General features: G+C 43.2%; 1 protein-coding gene across 3 annotated transcripts in view; it reads left to right on the top strand.

Moving 5' to 3' along the window:
* The window catches only part of ACSL5 (acyl-CoA synthetase long chain family member 5), a 43,123-nt gene extending 21,352 nt beyond the window's left edge, over positions 1 to 21,771 (top strand). For all 3 annotated transcript variants that reach the window (XM_045803116.2, XM_045803117.2, XM_045803114.2), the window contains exons 4-22: positions 3,616 to 3,680; positions 3,802 to 3,903; positions 5,665 to 5,764; positions 6,731 to 6,909; positions 7,689 to 7,721; positions 7,809 to 7,860; positions 8,603 to 8,676; positions 9,346 to 9,423; positions 10,479 to 10,613; positions 14,025 to 14,159; positions 14,653 to 14,748; positions 16,909 to 16,981; positions 17,259 to 17,347; positions 17,642 to 17,758; positions 18,814 to 18,957; positions 19,600 to 19,701; positions 20,186 to 20,257; positions 20,634 to 20,780; positions 21,503 to 21,771. In XM_045803116.2, the coding sequence (XP_045659072.1) occupies positions 3,616 to 3,680; positions 3,802 to 3,903; positions 5,665 to 5,764; positions 6,731 to 6,909; positions 7,689 to 7,721; positions 7,809 to 7,860; positions 8,603 to 8,676; positions 9,346 to 9,423; positions 10,479 to 10,613; positions 14,025 to 14,159; positions 14,653 to 14,748; positions 16,909 to 16,981; positions 17,259 to 17,347; positions 17,642 to 17,758; positions 18,814 to 18,957; positions 19,600 to 19,701; positions 20,186 to 20,257; positions 20,634 to 20,774 (1,787 nt within the window). In that variant the 3' untranslated portion in view covers positions 20,775 to 20,780; positions 21,503 to 21,771. The remainder of the gene's footprint in view (positions 1 to 3,615; positions 3,681 to 3,801; positions 3,904 to 5,664; positions 5,765 to 6,730; positions 6,910 to 7,688; positions 7,722 to 7,808; positions 7,861 to 8,602; positions 8,677 to 9,345; positions 9,424 to 10,478; positions 10,614 to 14,024; positions 14,160 to 14,652; positions 14,749 to 16,908; positions 16,982 to 17,258; positions 17,348 to 17,641; positions 17,759 to 18,813; positions 18,958 to 19,599; positions 19,702 to 20,185; positions 20,258 to 20,633; positions 20,781 to 21,502) is intronic.
* Positions 21,772 to 22,201: the final 430 nt, after the last annotated feature.

Here is a 22,201-nt window from a genome sequence, read left to right as displayed (position 1 = left end):
GCAGAGGGAGAAGCAGTCTCCCCGCTGCGCAGGGCGCCCAACGTGGGGCTCGATCCCAGGACCCTGAGATCATGACCTGAGCCAAAGGCAGACACTTAATCGACTGAGCCACCCAGGCGCCCCTGCCTGTGTGACTTCTTATCCCTTTTTCCCTTCTGCCTTTTGACTATGACAGTATCTACTAGCCAACTCCTGTCAAGTGCCAACTATGCTCAGGCTCTAGACACATCTTAGCTGCTTAACCTCCCCTGGACCTAAGGATTGGTTATTATTGCCTCTACTTTTAAAAATGAGGAAACAGACACTCAGAGGTTCGGGAACATTCCAAAGGCGACAAAACTAGAAAATGTTGCAGCTGATATTGAAATCTGTCTGTTTGACTAGATTGTTCTATTTTCAGTCAGCTCTTAAGGGTTTTATAAAAGTAGTTGGTCCTCCAGACAAAGCAAGTTTTATCGTAAAGAAACTTCTATCTAAAGCCTCCAAAGGGGACTGTACTTGGTGTTTCTGACTCTAAATCAATACTTATTTAGACTTCCATGCAAATAACAAACAAAACCCAAACCAACCATTAGTTTCTTTATTTTTTGGCAACTTAAGATACTATATGGCTAATATAACAAACTTTCCTTTGGAATTTTCTATTTTTCAAAATTTTCTTCATGGAGTTTTCTTCATTGTGTTGTTATTGTAACTAGAAACAAGCCATTTGGCACATGTTACGTGGCATATAAGATCCTTCATTTAGAATATGTTTTTCAATACTGAATTACAACTCAACAGATAGAGTGAAAATGGCCTCTCCTGTAAGCAGGCGTGAGAAATAGAAAAATGATACGGCTGGTCCCAAGTGGAGATGAATACATCAGCCCTAACATATACTTTTCTTTCTTTTTTTTTTTTTTAGAGGAGATAGAGGCAGAAGGGGCAGAGGGAGAGGGAGACAGCAAATCTTAAGAATCCATGCTGGGTATGGAGCCCGATGCAGGGCTTGATCTCACGACCCTGAGATCGTGACCTGAGCTGAAATCAAGAGTCGAATGCTTAACGGACTGAGCCACCCAGGCACCCCTGCCCTAACATATGCTTTTAACCCCTCCTCAATAGATGGTCTATGTTGAGAATCTGCTATGGATAATGTCTGAAGTATAGATCTTCTAGCTTCCCCCACCGGCCCCCGTGACAGGGATCAGATTTCCACACAGTGAGCCCAAAGGATCTTGAACAAAGCTGCTCAGGGGTTCTGCATGCCAGAGTTTCAGCTCTGCTAGGCTTAGGGCAGCAACTTTGCCAAGAAGTTAACTGGTGGGCTTCTTGTAGATGGCCCCACCTTTAGAACAGACGGACATCTGAGTTGAATATGTTAATCAAAGGCTAGGCTGTTGCCTGGTCAGGACTTGGGCGAAGTAGGCTGATGCTGATTAGGGCACAGAGTTTAATGAGACTTCAGTTGGTGCCCCTGAGAGCCAGTTATTTGACTCGTTCCTTGGCCATGGGCCTCTGCTAGAACTTTCATCATTAGGGAAGTGATGTGGTGTAGTATGGTTTTTCCACATTTGCTGCCATTTCTTACTGGGTGAGCTTGAAGAGACTGCCCCAGTCCTCCAAGATGTTTAGTACCTTAGGGATAACAATAGTGGGTTAATGTGCACAGAGAACATTCCATCAGTGGTAGCTAGCACTAGTAAGGAACATTAAGACCAGTGACTGCAGTGGTAGACCACTGGAGGTGCGTTCTCTGGGATGGAGCGGTGGCTGTGAACACCTCAGGAACGGGACTTGGCTCGCCTCTGGGAAAGCTGCAGAGTGAGCTCTCATGCAGCTGTTCCAGCAGAGAAAAAAGTCCTCACGTTTCCTGTGGACAGTCTCCTCGTTCATTTTTAAAATATCTCTTTCATCAGAGTGGTTCTGTCTTTCCAGCTTTCTTTCCCTTCTCTTCTGTCTGGAAGGTCACCAATTTGCCTCTGAATTCTTAGTAACTCTGTGTCTGAATGCTTCCTTTTGGCAAGACCTGAATCCCTGTCAGCAATTTGTTTAGAACCTCTGGGTAAAATTTCCTTCCCTCCTACTTTTCTCTCTATAGCTCCATCGCACTCTGGCTTAGCTGTGGGGGCTTCTCAGGTACTTAGCCGGCTCCCTAGCCTAAGGGCATCATTGCCATGGCTCTCTTGGCTCACATCACTATTTATTCTAGTAAGCAGCGTTCCCAAACTTTAGCTTTCCAGGCGTTTAATTCTTCTCTTTTTTTAAAAATGTTTTTTATTATATTATGTTAGTCACCATACAGTACATCCCTGGTTTTTGATGTAAAGTTCGATGATTCATTAGTTGCTTATAACACCCAGTGCACCATGCAATATGTGCCCTCCTTACTACCCATCACCAGTCTATCCCATTCCCCCATGTTTAATTCTTCTCTTGTCAAATGTATGACACAATTGCAAAGATATTGAAGGCAGATGTACATGTGCATGGACAAGTGTGTACCTGTGTGTGTGCGCACACAAGTGTGTGTATGTTTCTGTAGTTCCTTATGAGCCTCTGTATGTCAGGAGACATTCTCATACAAACGGGCAAAGTACATTAACAGATGATTCGAGAGAGTAAATGAAACAAGGGAGAAGGTCCCACTTCAATAGCTAGTAAAGAAACTGAGGCTAAAGTGCTAACTTTTTAAACCTAGCAAACCAGAAGGCATGTGTACTTTGGAGTGTCTACGACTTAGTGTGTCGCTGGTGGGAGAAAAGTCCTTTTTCACAGCTGCTCTGCTAAGCAATGTGGTTTGGGGGATCAAAAACGTGAGCTGTTCTGATCACCACAACCCCCGAGCCTGCCCCAACCATGGTGTTTCATTTCAGAGACTCTATTCTAAGAAATGTTCTGAATTTGAAATTAGCAATTTGGAAATACTTATCAGAGCATTATTTCAGGAAATGACCCAAATACCCACAATGAGACAAAGTCACTGCAACAGAGCCCTTCCTCAGTTGGCCATAAAAGGCCACTGAAATCTCTACAGAGAAGAAATAATAACATGGGAATTTTTGTATCAAATGGAGGACAGAAGTAGGATCCAAAATGTATCTGTGGAATGAACATAATCCTCTAAACCTATACAAAGGAACTATGAAAATCAATATCATTTTAATCATAGTGTTTAGGTGATGAAATCATTGACAGCTCATATTTTGATTTTTTCCCATTTTTTTTTATGAGTATACATTTCTTTAATAAGGAAGCTCAATCCAAGATTATCTGATAGAGGTAGGCTGTTGGTGTTTTCTGATGGGCTTCTGCTTGTTCACGTCACGTGGGTAGTCCGTACTCCTGGTTTTCTCCAGACACCTGTTGCCACGGAGGTCACATATTCCAACACTGAACCACGCTGAATGTTTCAATGCATTTCCTAAATGTTTCAGATGTAGTTTGTAAGACTCTCTGCCTTTGAGAAATGAGTACTTACTGCCATTGACTTTCCTTGACACATAGGAGAAGCCTACAACCCTACTGGATTACTCCTCCCTAATGTCTCGTCTCTTCCTAATCCCCTTTTACCTTCTATGATCCAAAGGATCTGCAGCTGGCACTGATTTTCTGTTAATGTCATGTTTTTAGACAATGGGCCTTGCTTGGGATATAGAAAACCAAACCAGCCTTACAGATGGCTGTCCTACAAGCAGGTAAGTCGTGCCCATGGTTTTGGATAGATTCTTTTGTTAATGTGGTATTCTGGCTAATTTGGTCTCTTTGGGGTCTTGACTGCTTTTTTTTCTCTCCCCCTTCTCTGTCTCTCTCTCATAGGTGTCCGACCGTGCAGAGTACCTGGGTTCCTGTCTCTTGCATAAAGGATATAAGCCATCACCAGACCAATTCATTGGCATCTTTGCTCAGAATAGGCCAGAGGTAACCACACTCAAGTTAACTCCAGAAATGAGTCTAAAGATTTAAACCCTGCCCCGAAACCAGCACTCTGACGCTTGCTGATGACTTACCAAAATTATTTAAAGCTCTTCTACTCTTTAACTATTGTCCCCCTGTAAGGAGTTACAGCTCAGGGCCTCCTTAATCGCTGGTTGAACGCCTAGTGCTCTAAGTTAGTACCTGGATAGCTCTTATTTCCTAGCCCATGATGATTCACTTTAAATCAGTCACTTTGTTGTATGAGGAAAATAAGGAAGCTATATGGGGATGGCAAATAAGAGCTTGTGGACATTGTAGAAAGGGGGAGATATTTGTATTAGAATTGGAACTTGCATGTTGTATTTGAACTTGTCAAACAAGGTACCCATTGCTACTGACACTGGCTGTACCCGTCTTTCCACAGTGAAAGCAGATGTTCGACGTTAAGATGATCGGACTGAAGCTTTAGTTAAGTCTTTAGACCAATATCCTCAGAGAAAGCCTTTGTCTGCTGCAGAATGGTTGGATGTCCTATTCTCCCTAGAGCCCGTTGCTTAACCAAAACCCTGGGAGGGCACTGACTGCATTTTTAGGTGAATCTGCATAATCCACCTTTGTGACACCCAGCCTCCATAAGAAGAGATAGCCTCGACTCTCATTTAGGAACTTAATGCCCAACCTAGTGCATTTGTCTGCTTGGGCCGCCATAACAAAATACCACGGATGGGGGCTTAAACAACAGAAACTTCTTTTCTCATGGTTCTGGAGGCTCAAGGTGTCAGCAGGTTTGGTTTCTACTGAGGCCTCTCTCGGCTTGCTGGTGGCTGCCTTCAAAGTGAGTCCTCATGGGGCCTTTCCTCTGTCATCCCTGGTGCCTCTTCCTCATGTGAGGACACCAGTCATATTGGATCAGGGCCCCACCCTCATGACCTTATTTAACCTTAATTACCTCTTTAAAGCCCCTATCTCCAAAAGCAGTCCCATTGGGGGCTAGGGTTCCAACATGAATTTAAGGTGGGCAGGGACACAAGTCAGTACATAACACCTAGACTGACATTTAAGGCCCACCATTAGCAGGTTCTGACCCACCTTTCCCATTCATTTCATATTGTTGTTCTTGCCTCTTGATGTATACACAGTGATGTCGCACTATCTTATCTTTGTTCATCCACTTCCTTCCTCCCTGAATGCCTGCCCTGCTTCCATCTCCATAACCAAATCTTACCAGTCCTTCAAAGCCTTGCCCGATTTCCATCACTTTTCCCAAAGCAGTCCCAGATGGCCTTTTCCCCACCCCAAAAGTGATTTCTCCCTCCTTAAAACTGGGGCACCTGGGTGGCTTGGTCAATTAAGCATCCAACTCTTGATTTCAGCTCAGGTCATGATCTTGGGGTCTTGAGATCAAGTCCCACGTTGGGCTACATGCTCAGCAGGGAGTCTGATTGGGATTCTTTCTCCCACTGCCCCTCCCACCCCCCACCTAAAAAAATCCCTTAAAACTAGTGGTTTCTGTACCTTTTATGGGTGGAACTTACCACACTCTACTGTTGTATTTTGGTCCTTGTGTTGTACTTGTCTGTGCTAACTTATCTCTCTTCTTTAACTGTACTCTGTAGCATTAGCAATGGAAGTCTCTAGGGCCCCCAGGTGATTTATTTTAACACAAAGGCATCAAATAAGCATTTGTTGGCTGAATGACTGAAGTGTAATACTCTTCCTTTTCAAAGTATTCTTTAGTCCTTACTTGAGCTTTTCTCCATACAGTGGATCATCTCTGAGTTGGCTTGTTACACGTACTCCATGGTAGCCATCCCCCTGTATGATACCTTGGGAGCGGAAGCCATCATATACATTGTCAACAAGGGTAAGACTTTGCTATTAGATTATAACTTGATTCTGTCTTGATGCTGAGTAATTCCTCAATATGTGCTTTTGTTAACCGACTTGGAATGCTATGCCCAGAATTTGCTGAAGTCTTTCCTGTTCTGTAGTACTGAGTATATAATTTACAAGGAAATTACAAAAAGCCCAAGCACAGATAGAAGGTTCAGTGAAATGCTCCAGGTGGCAGAGTGTGACGACAGAGTTTAGAGATAAGGGCCACACTGGATAAAAGGTCATAGAGTGAGTGACTAAGTCATTTAATTGACTAAATCACTATGAAACCACTGATTTCATTTCCTATTGTTGTAAATCCAAGTCAGTACAGTTAGTCAGCATGTACCAATGTCCATGGTGAATTTGTAGAAAAAATTACCGTTGTTAGAGAAACAAGCACAATTTCAATGTTCAAGCAACAACCCGTTCACATATCCAATATCTTACTTTCTGTCCCAGAACTAGTAGGTTAAGTGACTAGACACATTTGGACTATAGACACAATCATAATTTTTTTTTATTTTTACAATCAAGTATCCAAGAAAATGCCAACATGTAGAATCATTAAATGTTTATCTGCTAAAATCCCATTTGTCCCTTCTTTTCCCTTCTATTCCCTATTCCGCTTCTCCAAATAAAACACATCGACAGGACCACACCTGAGTGATCCATGTTAGTTGTCTGTATTCTTAAGCAGAAGGAATTTCATGACTCTAGAAACTGTAAGCTGTCTGAGCAGCATGCATGAAAACTATGTGCTTCTGTTTCCATTAAGCTCATCTATTATCGATGGAATGCTTCAGGATTTATGCATTATAAATCTGATTTGCAGATGTAATCTCCTTTGGGTACCCACTAGCTTTGAAATTTTCAAAAATCTTTCCTTCATTGCACGGCAATCAGGTACAGAGCAGGGCAAGAAGGTGACCTCCGGCTCTATTTCTGCTTTCAGCTGATATCGCTACAGTGATCTGCGATACGCCCCAAAAGGCATTGATGCTGATAGGGAATGTGGAGAAGGGCCTCACCCCGGGCCTGAAAATGATCATCCTCATGGATCCCTTTGAGGATGACCTGAAGCAAAGAGCGGAGACAAGTGGAATTGAGATCTTGTCCCTGTTTGATGCTGAGGTATGCGCCTTAAATTCAACTAAGACCTCGAAGGCTGGTCTGCCACCAGGGACAACGTGCAGGACATCGACATGAGCGCCCGGGCTGCTGTCTGCCGGCAGTGGCAGGAGACGAGTCCACGAGACTCCTGCTGTGAGGCTCAGAGAATAATTTTCCCTAAAAGAATTCAGAAACCGTGTCAGAGGAGAACAGTCTGTGGCCACAGACTTCTAAGCAGAGGATTTATCAGTACTCAGTTCAGCAGTGGCTAAATATATGGATCCTGGAGTCAGGCGGCAGGGTTCACGTTCCAGCACCACGTCTATGAGTTAGGTAACCTTAGGCAAGGTTCTCCACATCTTCCTTCTCCCCTCTGTAAAATGAGGCTGACATTGTCTCCACCTCACAGAGGAGTTGTAAAAAGTTGAATGAGTTAATCTATAGAAAATGTTCAGAACAGTACCTGCAATGTAGGAAGCCCTGAAATGTCAACGATTCCTGTTATTCAAAAAGATTTAGTAATGGTCCTAGATGACTGGACCTCGAGAGTAGAATGGGAAGGTTGGACATCTGGAATCTTCCCTCTTGAGGCTGGTGTTCTAGAGCAAATTTATACTCTTTCCTAGGCCTTCCACTGTGTCTGAATGTTGGCTTCCAGGCCTGATCTGGGTTAGAATTTTGGTTCTATTCACCCAGAAAAAGGAGGTGGTCGCATGGAAAAGGGGAGGAGAGGGCTGTATTTGTCATAAGTCTTTCCATCTTAACTAATGGCCTCCTTTTTTGGCTTTCTGTTCATGTAGACTGTAGGCAAAGAGAACTTCAGGAAACCTGTGGTAAGTTTTCTTCTGCCCAAATTTGAGTCTTGCCCTATTGAATTCCCAAAACTCTTGGTAGGTTAATCCCTGTGCTTCCCCTTCTAGCCTCCTGGACCAGAAGATCTGAGTATCATCTGCTTCACTAGTGGCACCACAGGTCAGTGCACATGATGCTGTCCCCAGAGGCCCCTGATTGGCCAAAAATATGGCTGAGCACGGCTGGTAAATATACCCTATAATGAGCCCTATCCTTAGGGTCTTACAACCTAAAGCTTTTGGGTATGGATGCCCCAACGGAAAAACAGAAGTATAAGCAAATGAACATACTGGGAGGGGTTTCCATGCTATGGATGGCATCACAAAGTCAACTTTCTTCCCCAACCCACCACTCTCTCAACTTGACACCGCCAGAATAGTTTCCTTCAATCAAGGTGACCCAGGGAGAGTTCTACACAGATCAGTGTGTGCCTTCCCCCTCCCCTGCAGTTACTTACTATTAGAACTCCTACGAGCTTTTGATATGGCCCATGATGACCTATACTCATATTGTCCTGTCCACCGTGCCAGTTTATAATGTGATACTTAGGTAATATAGTTAGGTCTGAAGTCTTAAACGTAAAAACAGCACATGGGGCGTTACTTGGATTTTTGCTTTTGGCTGTTGCAATCTGAAATTGTGGCTGTACGCTCTGTGGGAGCAGAGGGCTAACAATGTGCTCAGCAGTAGTGTCTCTGGGTGCATCATTCATCATCCTAAACCATTCATAAGAGGACACAGTGACAGGCAAAGCTCTTGGCCCTCCAGAATAAACCAGTTGAATGCAGCTTCGTCTTTCATAGCCAAAGGCTACCTATTAATCATTTAAAAGATCTTTCTCTCCATGTCCTGTTTCCTACAGGTGACCCTAAAGGAGCCATGCTGACCCATCAAAATATTATTTCAAATGCATCTTCTTTCCTCAAGTGTATGGAGGTCAGTGGTCAATTGAAAACGAGGTCCTCATTAAAATGTAAATCTGTCATAAGATTTTCCTCTTGATGTTAGAGGAGGCAGAGACATACACAAAACAAAAACAAAAATCATGTTAAAGGCGTGAATGTGGACAAATAGTGGTGCATCTTTGTCCAGAGGACTGTGCGTTCTTAAGCCTTGGTTTTTTAGGATCACTGCACATCTCTATACTCAGTGAAGTTGAGGGGTACCTCTCAGACTTTTACAGTGTACCACCTGTACAACTGTGTGTGGCAGTCCTGGGAAGGAGTGGTTCTTTAAAATGCAAGAAAAAATTTTATTGAGATATAATTGATGTAACATTGTATTAATTTCCGATGTACAGCATAATGATTCCATATATATATATATGCACACACACATATGTACACATGTATATATATATATATACACACACATATATACGTGTGTGTGTTACAAAATGGTCCCCATAATAAATCTAACATCCATCACCACATATGGTTAGTTTTTTTTCTTGTGATGAGAACTTTTAAGATCTTAATAACTTTCGGACATGCAAGACGGTACTATTAACTATTAACTGTAGTTAATAGGAGCCGCTTTTAAATCTCCTTTGAAGAGAAAGTTGGCGTGAACCCAGTGTTGTCTCTTCCTTGTTCTGATCTATAGCATACTTTCAAGCCCACCCCTGAGGATGTGACCATATCCTACCTCCCCTTGGCTCATATGTTTGAGAGGGTTGTACAGGTGAGTGCCCTACGTCCCAGCAGGTATGTGAAGAGGCAGTCCTGACCTGCTACCTCCATGTTTCTTCCAAAGGCAGCTACACACATTTCCAGTCCTTTCTCTAATGGGAAAGAAGCAGGCAGGGAGTTGGTGCAGCTGAGTCCCGACCCCCGGCATTACTGCGAACTTGCTGCGAAGCCTTTCTAGCGGGGTCCGGGTCTGTCCGGCAGGGCCGAGGCCCGCTCCCGCCTTCCACAGGGCGCCTGTGAGCCGGGAAGGCCTAGCCGGAGCCTACTATCTGCTCTTGATTCTGAACTGGGGCTGAAAACTCCGTTTCTTCTTTTAAATTTTATTTTGGTTAGAATTTTTTCAAAGATCTAGGGTTAGAGCAAAGGAAGGCCCCCCCGAAGGGCAGAGAAGGAGCATCTGATCCAGGGCTGGGCGTGTGCCGGAGAGCTGCCCTCCTGTGAGTGGGCCGCGGGCTTTTCCGGCAGTTCTGGGGCTGATGTGAGAGCCGAAAGCGGTGCCGGCTTCCCAAAACACAAGTGGCGGTGTGGACGGAAAATCCGCTCTCTGCTACCCACTTAAATACCTCTTCAACCAGCTTAGCTGTTGAGGCACGAAATGCCAAAATGAACAGTTCAGTTCCTTGGGCTCAAGTGTTGACATCTGATTAGTAAATTATCAATTTTAACCAGCATATTTTTTTCACATTTTAATGTCTCTGAAACTGAGGTGATCTTGTAATTGTAGGCAGGTTCTAGTCTAACTGGCCGTGTTTTCCTCAGTGCTACGTAGTGAACGGTCTCTGACAAAGGCCAGCGTCTCCGACTGTCACTCAGCACTGTGGGCAGAGCGGGGTGGGCCCTCAGTCTCACGGTCTGTCTTACCTGTCCTCCCACCTCAGCAGCAGTGCGTTTCCAACCTGTCTTGGGGGTAGGCTCTCAGAATTCTGGGTATCCGAAATGTGTGGGGAGGCCCATGGATGTCAACCTAGCTCTTCCATTCTGTCCAAGACAGGCCCCACCTGCAGGGGACCTTTGGCTCTGAGCCCTGCTCTTTGGTTTTGCTTTTAGACTGTTGTGTACTCTTGTGGAGCCAGAGTTGGTTTCTTCCAAGGAGACATTCGGTTGCTGCCTGACGACATGAAAACTCTGAAGCCCACGGTGTTTCCTGCCGTGCCTCGACTACTTAACAGAATCTACGATAAGGTACCAACCTTGCTTCTGAGGGGCTGGCCCTGAGCTGAAGGACCTGTCTCTGGCTTAGGCCTGACTACGGCCCCTGGGGACTCCATGTTGCTAAGAAATTTTTTCCACTTCTACCCCCTACTCCCTACAAGCACCTACTTATGGCCACATTCACAAATGCAGCTGTGAAAGACCATAATAAATGAAACACCCTTCATCTGGGTAAGATCACTTGGACCAGATCTGGAGAAAGAGCTCAATTCAGAGACTTGGGGAGCCCCTCAAAATTAAGCCGACTCACTGAGGAGCTGTTACTCGGATTTCCTAACACCTACCAGCTTGCTGAGGTACCAGGTCCCATGGTCAACATTTCATATGCATTTCATCATTTAATCCTCCCCAAAACACAGGAAATCACATCTATACTTGTTATTATTTCCAACTTACAGCTGAGGAGACGGAGCCTCAGAGGTTATAAAAAGAAAAAAAAAAAGCTTGACCAGAGTCATATCCAATAAAGGGGTTGGGCCAGAATCATACTGTCACAAAGTAGTTAGTTGTCATTGATCATTGTTCTGTTTTTCATTAGAGTTTACAACATGGTGATTTTTCTAATTCAATTCAGTCATTTCTCTTGCATTTATCAGCTGAGATTCTTTCATAAAGACACGACAAATATGCTTTCCCTTTATTTATCAGTCCAGAATAATGAATTGGTGCCTCAGTGATCTTCAGAAATGACCGAGATTTTTCCTTTGTAATATTATGAACTCGTGATTTGCATAGTTGTATGCTTAGTCCATGTCAGTCAGTCACTGTGGTGTCCAAATTGTCCCACTGTGGAAGTTGGGGGCCCCATCAAGCTGTTCATGTGTCCTTTTGACATAACCCCGGTAGTTTCTGATAGCTTCCCTGCTTTGTGACATAACATGTCCTGAGCTTGTCTTTAATGTCTCTCACCCAAGTCTTGGATTGTCTAATCCTCCCAAGGAGTCCCTGGAACTGGGATATGAACCCAGGCAAAATAGTAATAGAGTCCAGGCTTTTAACCAGGTGTTTGATCACTTCATAATTCCATAGGCATGGGAGCCCTGGGGAAATAACACGTGGCCACTCTTCACATGCTTTGGACACCACCCCTGAGATTCTAGCTCTCCCCTTCATACTTGTGAATCTTAGATACTATCCTGGGGCTTCAGTGATGGGGCAGGCAGCATTCTAGAACACAAATGACCCTGGGACATTGAAAGTGCTGTTTTTTTTTTTTTTAAAGATTTTATTTATTTATTTGACTGAGATAGAGACAGCCAGCAAAAGAGGGAACACAAGCAGGGGCAGTGGGAGAGGAAGAAGCAGGCTCATAGCGGAGGAGCCTGATGTGGGGCTTGATCCCATAACGCCGGGATCACGCCCTGAGCTGAAGGCAGACGCTTAACCGCTGTGCCACCCAGGTGCCCCGAAAGTGCTGTTTTTAACAGAACTATTAACAATCCTAACAGCTCTTAGCATGCTACAGAATTATTTGGTGGTTTATGGTTTTTGTTCATGCTGTTAGACAATTTTTTTTAAGATTTAATTATTTGAGAGAGAGAATGAGAGCATGTGCGCACATGAGCAGAAGGAGCAGAGGGAGAGGGAGAGAGAATTTTAAGCAGACTCCATGCCAAGTGCAGAACCCAACACAGGGCTCGATCTCATGACCCTGAGATCACGACCTGAGCCAACACCAAGAGTCAGATGCTTAACCAACTGCACTACCTAGGTGCTCCAGACATTTTTACTTTTTTTTTTTATAAAGCTCACTGTATTTCTTTTTTAAGATTTTATTTTATTTTATTTATTGAGAGAGAGAGCATAAGCTTTTTTTTTCTTTATAAAGCTCACTGTATTTCTTTTTTAAGATTTTATTTTATTTTATTTTATTTATTGAGAGAGAGAGCATAAGCCGGGGGGGAGCAGAGGCAGAGGGAGAAGCAGACTCCCCACTGAGCAGGGAGCCTGATGGGCTTAATCCTAGGACCCCGAGATCATGACCTGAGCTGAAGGCAAACATGTAACCGACTGAGCCCCAGACGTTACTTTCACCAGTTTTTTATGATATGGTAATACTTAAACACAGAGTTTACTTCTGTCACTTATTTTTAAAATGGAGGACTTTATCAGCGTGAGCCTCGAAATTCCAGCTTTTGTTAGGGACTTATTAGAAGGAGATTGTCTTGTGAATAATGAAGATAAATCTCTTAAGGTTGAAAGAGGTATCCGGAATGACAGGATTCTGGCAACCAATGAGTGTAGATCTCGGAGAGAGCTGGTGAGACACTGGTAAAATGATGCTATAGGCCTGAGTAGATCCCTAGAGCACAGCTGGCCTTCGGAGATGAGGTTGAACAGCTCTATTTGCCTCTGGGCTCAGAAATGGAAGTTTAAATATGGAAGGTGCCTGGAGAGTTCTCTTCCAATTTTGAACTGGAAAAGAACCTTGATTTCCTTGAATCTGGCATCCACTAGGATGGAGTCCTGAAGGCCAGAATATGGGGTTCAGGATTTAATTTTGGAAGTAAGGAGCATTTCAAGTTGTACTTGAAGCTCTCCTTTGGCAGGTATATGTTTGATGGATTAGAGTCAGCGAGGCAAGAATAAGGGAGTCTAGAGAAATAATGTGAGCTTGTCAAATGGTGTCAGAATTAAGCCCAAAGGGAAGAAATAAGTAGAAAAGTCTGTTGGGTTTTGTATGGTGTGGCTAGAAGAACTTTAATTATAGAGAAAGGTGATATTTCTCCAAATTCAGTGTATACAAGCATCAGAGGTATGGGGGCAGTGGGGAGGTGGTGCTTTAAAAAAAAATCGGGGGGCGCCTGGGTGGCTCAGTCAGTTAAGCATCTGCCTCTGGCTCAGGTCATGATCCCAGGGTCCTGGGATCGAGCCCTGCCTCATGGTTCCTGCTCAGTGGGGAGCCTGCTTCTCCCTCTCTCTCTGCCCCTGCCTGTGCTCTGTCTGTCTGTCAAATAAATAAATAAGTAAGTAAGTATGTACGTAAAATCTTTAAAAAAAAAATCAGGTGCCTAGGTCTTTCTTTGATATATTAAATCAAAAGCCCAAAAGATATTGCCCGTTGAGCTGTTTTTTATCTAGTATTCCCAGGTGATTTTGGTAGGCAGATGTTGAGAATTTTGAGGACATGCTTAGTTCAGTTGTCAAAGTTGTTTGCCAAGGGCAAGAAATCTAGAGGATAGAACTCTGTATATTCTCAGTATACTTATTATGTCTTAGTGTGGCCATAATTCCCTGGAATTGTCATTATTTAGCAATCCAGTTCATGAATGAAAATCACTTCCTTAGAAAGCAAGAAGGCACTATTTTTTGCTCACTGATGAATGGCTTTGTTGAGTATCTCCAATAGGGTTTGAACTAAGAGGAGCTATCATCTTGCAGGTACAACATGAAGCCAAGACACCCGTGAAGAAGTTCTTGTTGAACTTGGCTATTTCCTGTAAATTCAGTGAAGTGAAAAAGGGAATCATCAGGCGTGACAGTTTATGGGACAAGTTAGTCTTTGCAAAGATCCAGGTAGGTTGGTTCGGTCCTGCACAGAGCCAGGCAAATATCTGGGCTTCCTGCTAGCTTATCATACTTGGCTTTTTCTCTGATGGCTGAGTGTCTCTTTAACGGTGTTTACTCACCTTCTGAGATATTGGACAACTTTGTCATTAAAGGAAATTGGTCAAAAAGCAAAAAAAAAAAAAAATTTTACTTAGGCTCTAGCACATACTCTTATTCTCTTAGGTGATGTGTTGAAATTATATGTAATGCAAAGGGCCTGAGAATGTAAATTATCTGAGGAAATTTTTAAAAACTGCAGGTCGAATCCCAGCTATGGATGATAGTGATAAGAGCAGCTAACAATTGAAGTGCTTTTCCTCAAGGCCAGGGCCTATTCTAAGTGCTTTGTAAATTAACTAATTTAATTCTTATACTGGGTAGGCTGCTTTACCCATTTAACAGTGGAGGAAACTGAAGCCAAGGGAATCGGTTTCAGTGGCTCTTTTTTTCTACTTAACAGGCTGGCCTGGGTGGGAAGGTTAGCTTTGTGGTCACTGGAGCTGCCCCCATCTCCTCTCCGATCTTGACATTCCTCCGGGCGGCACTGGGATGTCCGGTAAGCCAAGCACCTTCTTTGAGGATAGCTTATTTCACTTTTGCACAAGTCAAGCTCACTCTTTAAAAAAGGAAAACACAATTGAAATACACCATGGAGAAATTCACCAAAAATCTCAAAATCAGAAAATAATCCTTCTCTTTATGCATCTGTGTTTAGAAACCTTTATATAAACTGGCATCAGTTCTAAAATACTTATTAAACCATGTCCCATCAACACTGGTCCTGGTCAAATAAAGATCTACATCATTTTAGTGGTTTTGAGATAGTTTATTAGACGTACCTAAGTAACTCGTCTCCTGTTGATGGACACTTAAGTCAATGACTATTTTTTCACTATTATAATCAATGAAGTGATACGGATACTTATGTATCAAAATGGTCAAAATATATGGGTTTGCTTTGTATGTTAATGTAGATTATCACGCTTTCTTCCAGAAAGATCTTGTCTTTTTTATACACGCCCGCAAATGACGCATAAGATCTTATTTCCCTACATTTTTGCCAGTGTAAGGCTTTCTCAGTCATTTAAATCTTAGCCAACCAGATGCATGAAAAATCTCAGAGCAGTTTTGTTTCTTTTATTAACACCGAACATCTTTTCTGTCACTTATTGGCACTTGTATTTCTTCCATGAATTACTCTATTACTTTCTTATAAAAAATGGCCGAATGATAATTGGAACGGTTCTTCTTCACATTGCTTCTAAGAGTTCACACAGTAATAATATTAATCTTCGTTTCGTTAGAAATATTTTTCCTAGTCTCATCTTTTTGCCTTGTGGATTGCTCAATAACAGCTTCAAATGTTTACGTCATCAAACTGATCTTTTTTATTTGTCGTTTTTGAACTGCTTAGACAGGACTCCCTGACTCCAGTATTCCGTAAGACCTCTGTCCTTCATATTTTCTGATACTCTTATGGTTTTACTTTTTTCTAATTCGGTCTCTATTCCATCTGGAATTGAGACAAGTGCTTGGGTGTGGAAGTTCTCTTCCCCGCAACCCCCCATCCCGACAGCTAACTGGTTCATCCACTCGACCAACATGCACAGCATGAGTAAAACGGATCCTTGTCCTCACCACGTCCTCTTGGGTAGAACCACAATCAAAAAAAGATTCTAAATTGATGCCAAGGCCAGAGCTCCTCTACTCTTTCAAATTAGCACCCTCTTGGCCATTCTTAATGCTTTCATTTCCCTCAGCCCCTAAAACCAATGGATCAGTAGTAGGTCTTGTCGCCGCAGCCTTCCCAGAAACGCCGCCTTCTCCATCCCTCCACAGTCTGCCTGTCACAGCCCTTCCCCCCTGCAGCTGCCGAGGCACTGGTTTGCCCCGCCAGCCTCACTCCTCTCTCCATTCAAGATTATCCTCTACACGTACTGCGTGGTGCACTGGGTGCTGTACGCAACTAATGAATCATCGAACTTTACATCGGAAACCGGGGATGTGCTGTATGGTGACTAACATAATATAATAAAAAAACTAAAAAAAAAAGATTATCCTCTACACCAGGGGTTGGCAAACTGCAGCACAGGCCAAATCTGGCCCATTGCCTCTTTTTAGAAGTGAAATTTTAGTGGAACGCAGCCATACCCATTCATTGACGTGATGTCTACAGCTGCTTTTGTGCTCCACTGGCAAAGCAGTTCCCACAGAGCCCAGACACCCACAATGCTGAAAATATTTACTATCTGGTCCTGTAGAGAAAAAGCTTGCCAGCCGCTGTTCTATATCACAGCTGGAGCTATTTGTCTTAAAAAGCAACCACCACAACAACACACCAAAAAAACCTTGCAAAACAAACAGAACCCTGCTCCCTTTCTTCAGTTCCTTCAGAAGCGCTTCACCGTCTGGGCTATAGGGCCGCTGCCTCCGGGCGTCACTTCACCTCGTATCTCGTATTTTCCTATCAACTTAAAATGCTCTCTTTTCTGAAATACAGTAGAAATTTCTATACTTTGGTCTATTTCTGGAGGCTTTTGGTTTTTGAATGCATCCAAGTTGTAAAGATTTTGCAGCTCAGACATGGGTCGGAAGTATTAAGACACCAAGTATCTTCCAACCTTGAGAGACCTTGCTTTCCTCATGTCTTGCCATAGGGCGTTGCCGCTTAGGCTTTGTCTTGAGTAAGTCTCAGACCCTTCTTTGGTTTACCCAGGTGTTCGAAGCTTATGGTCAAACAGAATGCACTGCTGGCTGTACATTCACGTCACCTGGGGACTGGACAACAGGTAGGTTCTCCACCTACTGGGTGGGAGATGCGGTGGTGGGGAGAGGGGTTCTACCTGAACGAGGGCTTAGGTGAGATAACCTCAATGCTCTGGACAAATGTGGCAAACGCCACACTCAAGTTTCAGTCCAGACATTTCTATCTTAGCTATCCAGCATTGGCACCAGGTAACTTTTCAGTCTTTTTCTTTTAGAGTCAATCCATAAATATCTCAGAAATGTGCCTGGAATTATCACTGTTTCATGGTTTCCCAGCTGAATTAATGTGGTGTGTTCTAGGGCACGTTGGAGTCCCCCTGCCTTGCAATCACGTGAAGCTGGAAGATGTACCAGACATGAACTACTTTTCAGTGAACAATGAAGGAGAGGTGGGTAGGTTGTGCTCTGTCGTCACACCCAGACAATCACATTAGAGCTGTTTTGTCAGAAAGACCACACGGCTGTGAGCGGACTTGGGTTTGACCCGAGATCTTGAACAAGGAACTGAACATCTGTGAGCCTCACTTTCTTAGCCCCTGCAACAGGGACTAAAATCTGGTGGTGCTTCCGCTGTAGTGGGAACCACCGAATGGTTTAAGGTGGCAGCAGGTGCTTCGTCAAGTACCTCTGCTGGGAGTTGGAATCTTTGCCACTGTTACCACCCTGTGCTGTCTTCTGTGCAGATCTGCATCAAGGGCAACAATGTGTTCAAAGGATACCTGAAGGATCCTGAGAAAACCAAGGAAGCTCTGGATGAGGACGGCTGGCTTCACACAGGAGACATTGGCCGTTGGCTCCCGGTGGGTGCTTCTTCAGAATTTCTGGGAGCCTCTGTTGTTGGACTGAAGAGAACTATCTGCTTATAATATGCAAGATGGGCAGAGATGTGAGTAGATTAATCAGCTAAGGCAGCCGGAAAGGTTAGGTCTGTATCCTACCTGGCTTGTGGCATCCTCATACTACAAAGAAGAGAACAATGCAGCTGAAGAACCTAGGTGGGAGCTCTGTGTTCTAGTCCCAGCTCTCAAAAGGACCAAAAATGTAATTCTGAGTAAGTTCCCACACTACAGTGACAGAGGGCCGTGCCTTATTAGTCACTCCCAGACAACGTCCATTAGGCTGAATTGAAGACTAATTTCTGGAGTCAGCCTTCTTGATGGTTCCATGGTTGGTTCAGTCTGTTGTCCCACTTAGGGTGTGATCATGTGGATTGTATTTGCCATTTGTCCCAATTCTACAGTTCAAACCCCTAAGGACCTGAGCTCCTCAGAGCTCATTAACTCAGAGAAATGAAGCTGCAAATGACCTCTGGCGGCTTGTCAGAGTCTTCCCCCGCCCTGCTTCGGCCCTACCAAGCACAATTACTGACTTGCTTGATCAGCATTAGGACAGTGAGGCTATCTCAGCCTGCTCCAGGATCAACAGGAGTGATACATAAAAGGGAGTCAAGGAGGGGGAGATCTAACTAATCCAGAAGTCTTAGTAAAGATAACTCCTTTCCTATTCCTGAGAGTTCTGGAAATGGAATAATTGGAAATTAAGTTATTGGAAATTCAGAGCTGCAAAGTTTCTTCACTGGACGAGGCAACCATTTATACAACTTCAGCAGGTCCTGGGGATTCTTTCTGAGGCTGTACCTTGACTCTCCACAAGGAGAAAACAGTATAGGCAGGTTCTTGCTGGAAGCTGCTCCCCTACCCTTTCCCCAAAGCCAACAAAGAGAAATGAAACTTTGCTCAAGAGTCTCTAGAGAGATCAAGTTTACAGAAGGAAAATACCTATGACTTTGCCACTCTATCCACTGACATCACCCAGAGAGCTCAAAAACACTGATGCTGTTCTCTCTTTCACATAGAATGGAACTCTGAAGATCGTTGACCGTAAAAAGAACATTTTCAAGCTGGCCCAAGGAGAATACATTGCTCCAGAGAAGATAGAAAATATCTACATCAGGAGTAGACCAGTGTTGCAAATTTTCGTGCATGGGGATAGCTTACGGGTAATACATTGTTTTAACAATAGCCATTTTCAGGTACAGGCCGTACTGGCTCCGATAGCTATAGGAAATCTGGATAGGGCGGTTTAGGATGAGAAGATTTGAGCTTATAAAGCCAAAGAAGGGAAGTCACACTCCAACCCTCAAGGCAATACATATGTTAAAAAAAAAAATCTTTTAACTATGATGGAGTCTGTGAACAAGTCAGTTAGAATTGTTCTAACCATTTTTCTAAAGGGTAGCCATTCAGTAACAAAGGGCCCCATGTCACACTTAGTTCCCACTACAGTGGGAGTTCGTCTGGCACAATGGAACTATTTTATACATACTGTGCTTAAATTTAACTTTTGGGGTGTGGGTGGGGGTTTGGCCAAAGACAGGCCAGGGATGCTTTAGGCTTAATGCTGAATACCATTTCTTTTTGATTAATCGAATTTGAATAGAATCTTTTTGTAAAAAGATATTGAGTAGGAAAATGGGATCAGAATTCCATGAGGGTTTGAAATACATGGTGAGAGAAGAGTGTATGGTATATCGAACTGAGGTCTTGGGATGTGCCTATTACAACGCTAGAATCCTGCTGTCTTCATCCAGTGTGGGACACCATTACCCTAGCTCTCACGTGCCCTTGTTTCCCTTCTACAGTCGTCCTTAGTGGGAGTGGTGGTTCCTGATCCAGAAGTGCTGCCCTCATTTGTAGCCAAACTTGGCATTAAAGGCTCCCTTGAGGAACTGTGCCAAAACCAAGTAAGTTCTTAAGAAAGTTCTATGCACACCCTTGGGGCCCATGACGGGAGAGCGGAAGCCCCACTAACTTGGAGAGCGATGATGCTTTTCTCTTTGGAAGAACAGACTCTTCCTGCACTTGGGATGGTTGAAATAGACTGATGGGTTTTATTAGATTGGAGGATAGGATGGGATGGGAAGTTAAAAACAAACAAAAACCCTCTATTCTTTTTATAGTAAGTTCATTATGGGGGAAAAAACTGGAGAATAGAGAAACAAAAAAATGCCATCCAGAGAAAATCCCTGTTAACATTTAGATCGGCCTTTCCTTCTTATTAGCTTTTGGAGCAATATTAAGCATAAAATGTGCCTATATATACACACACCTATATCCTGCTTTACCCTGATGAGCTTTTGTAGGCATTTTGAGTTGGTTCATGCTTAGCCTTTCATTTGGACTCTTTTTCAAACCAGCCATGCTTTAAGCTGTGTTTTATATTCTCAGGCTGTAAACAAAGCCATTTTAGAAGACTTGCAGAAAACTGGGAGAGATGGTGGCCTTAAATCCTTTGAACAGGTATGTACTACTGATGTAATCCTGGTCTGTCAAGTCATACAAGAAAGTTTTCATGTTTGGATTTGTAATAGGGTTTCAGTGTAACTTCCAAAGAATTGATCTGAGGTTTTACACTATTAATCGACTAAGTACAAATGGCAATGACCTTTTGTAGTTACTTTTACAATCCTTTTTTTACTGTTTATTATCCATTTTCCCTTCTCGCTTCTTTCCCAAATTATCAGTCTGTGGGGAATGGGCATGTGTTACTATTCTCTTCACCCTCCCCCTTCATCAACCCCACTTTTCTCAAGTTCTTTACAAAGCATGCAGAGGGCTCTGCAGAAAAGTCTGAATCACCAATAAACATGGGCTTTGTGTGCATCTTCTCTTCTAGGTCAAAAGCATCTTTCTTCATCTAGAGCCATTTTCCATTGAAAATGGGCTCTTAACACCAACACTGAAAGCAAAGCGGGGAGAGCTTTCCAAGTACTTTCGAACCCAAATCGACAGCCTGTATGAGAACATCCAGGAGTAGATTAAGGTACTTTGAGCTGGACGGGGCTTCCTGCCTTTTAGGAATATGGATTAAAAACTAATCTTATGTTCATTTTCTGTCTTTCTTCCTATCTGTTATTTTATCTACTAAATTAATAAAAAACATAGTGTGCGGCTTTTTAAAAAATATTGGGAGAATTATAATGCAAAAGCTTAGCCCTGAACTAAATAAATGTTGTCCTTCCCATCTTAAATGTTGCTGATATTTAGGTTTTTGGTCACTTTTATCAACATGCCTTTCTTCAAGGTCCATTTGTTATTCTTTGTCCCTTCCTCACAACCTCTCAGCTTTGTAAGTGACCACTAGTTTAAGAGCCAAAGTGACTTCTTCCTCGTTGTTTGACAGTAAACCTACCTGTTGACAGTCGCAGCACTGAGGCCTTCTGGCGTTCAAATTAAGAGACCTTTAAGTTTTAAAAAGCTGTTTATAATTCATGTTTTCTAACTATTCCTCAAAACCACTGAAATTTTTAATCTTTTAACCTATCACTAATATCAGTCATACCTGTGAGACTAATTTCTTCTACGTACTCCTATGTACACTAATGTCTGTCTACAGAAGGGAAGTTCGATCATACTGAACATTTCCTAAACTCCCTAGTTTCTCTGACTCAGAATTAAAAACATGGGGCCTATAACATCTCCAAAAAGAATGTTCAGAAAGTGTTATCTACAGTAGTATCTGCTGACTCAATCTTTTCCTTACAGTTTGCTGCTGAACTGAAAGCTACAGGGGAAGGAGTTTAAACTCATGTCAAGTGCACTTTTCCAGTAAATGAAGCTAGCACTGAGCAAAGGCCTCCTGAACTGGGAACCAAAGACCTACGGGCAAGCACAGAGGCTACACAACGGCTTATTTTCTGGGAGGGAACTGACTGATCTTTTCTCTACTGGACTCCAGTTCCTGATATACCTTACCCCCAGACAACACGTTGCTTCCACTTGTAAAGTCTTTAAAATAAACTACTGCAAACACATTCACTGCGGTGTGTGCTTCCTCACAGACCATGAGGAGAATCAGAATCAGCCTAGACAAGGACCACTCAACAATCAAGCAAGCTGGTGCCTCTCAAACTGGGCTGAACACTAGAATTACCTGAGGGGTTTAAAGAAACCCTAATAATGGTGGGTGCCACCCTGGGGATTCTGACTGAAATGGTCTGGGGTACGGCCCGGGCATCGGGATTTTTAAAAGATCCCTAGGTGGTTCTAGTATGCAACCAAGATTGGTGACTACTAAAGGCAATGTTGAGAGGACCAGGCCCTCTTCTCCCACAGCTGTGAATAATAAAACAAATACCAGCTGAGCCCAAACTCCAACCAAACACGTGATTCACTGTTTCCTTCTTTACCATCTTTGTTGTGTTCTAAGAAGTCTTGAACAGTGTTCCTTTCTGTCTTCTAACT

This window comes from Ursus americanus, chromosome 6 (assembly GCF_024610735.1).
Source record: "Ursus americanus isolate L20-20 chromosome 6, mUrsAme1.1.p, whole genome shotgun sequence".
Taxonomy (NCBI): Eukaryota; Metazoa; Chordata; class Mammalia; order Carnivora; family Ursidae; genus Ursus; species Ursus americanus.
Note: the sequence above shows the minus strand (reverse complement) of the source record. Positions and strands in the feature narration are given on the sequence as shown.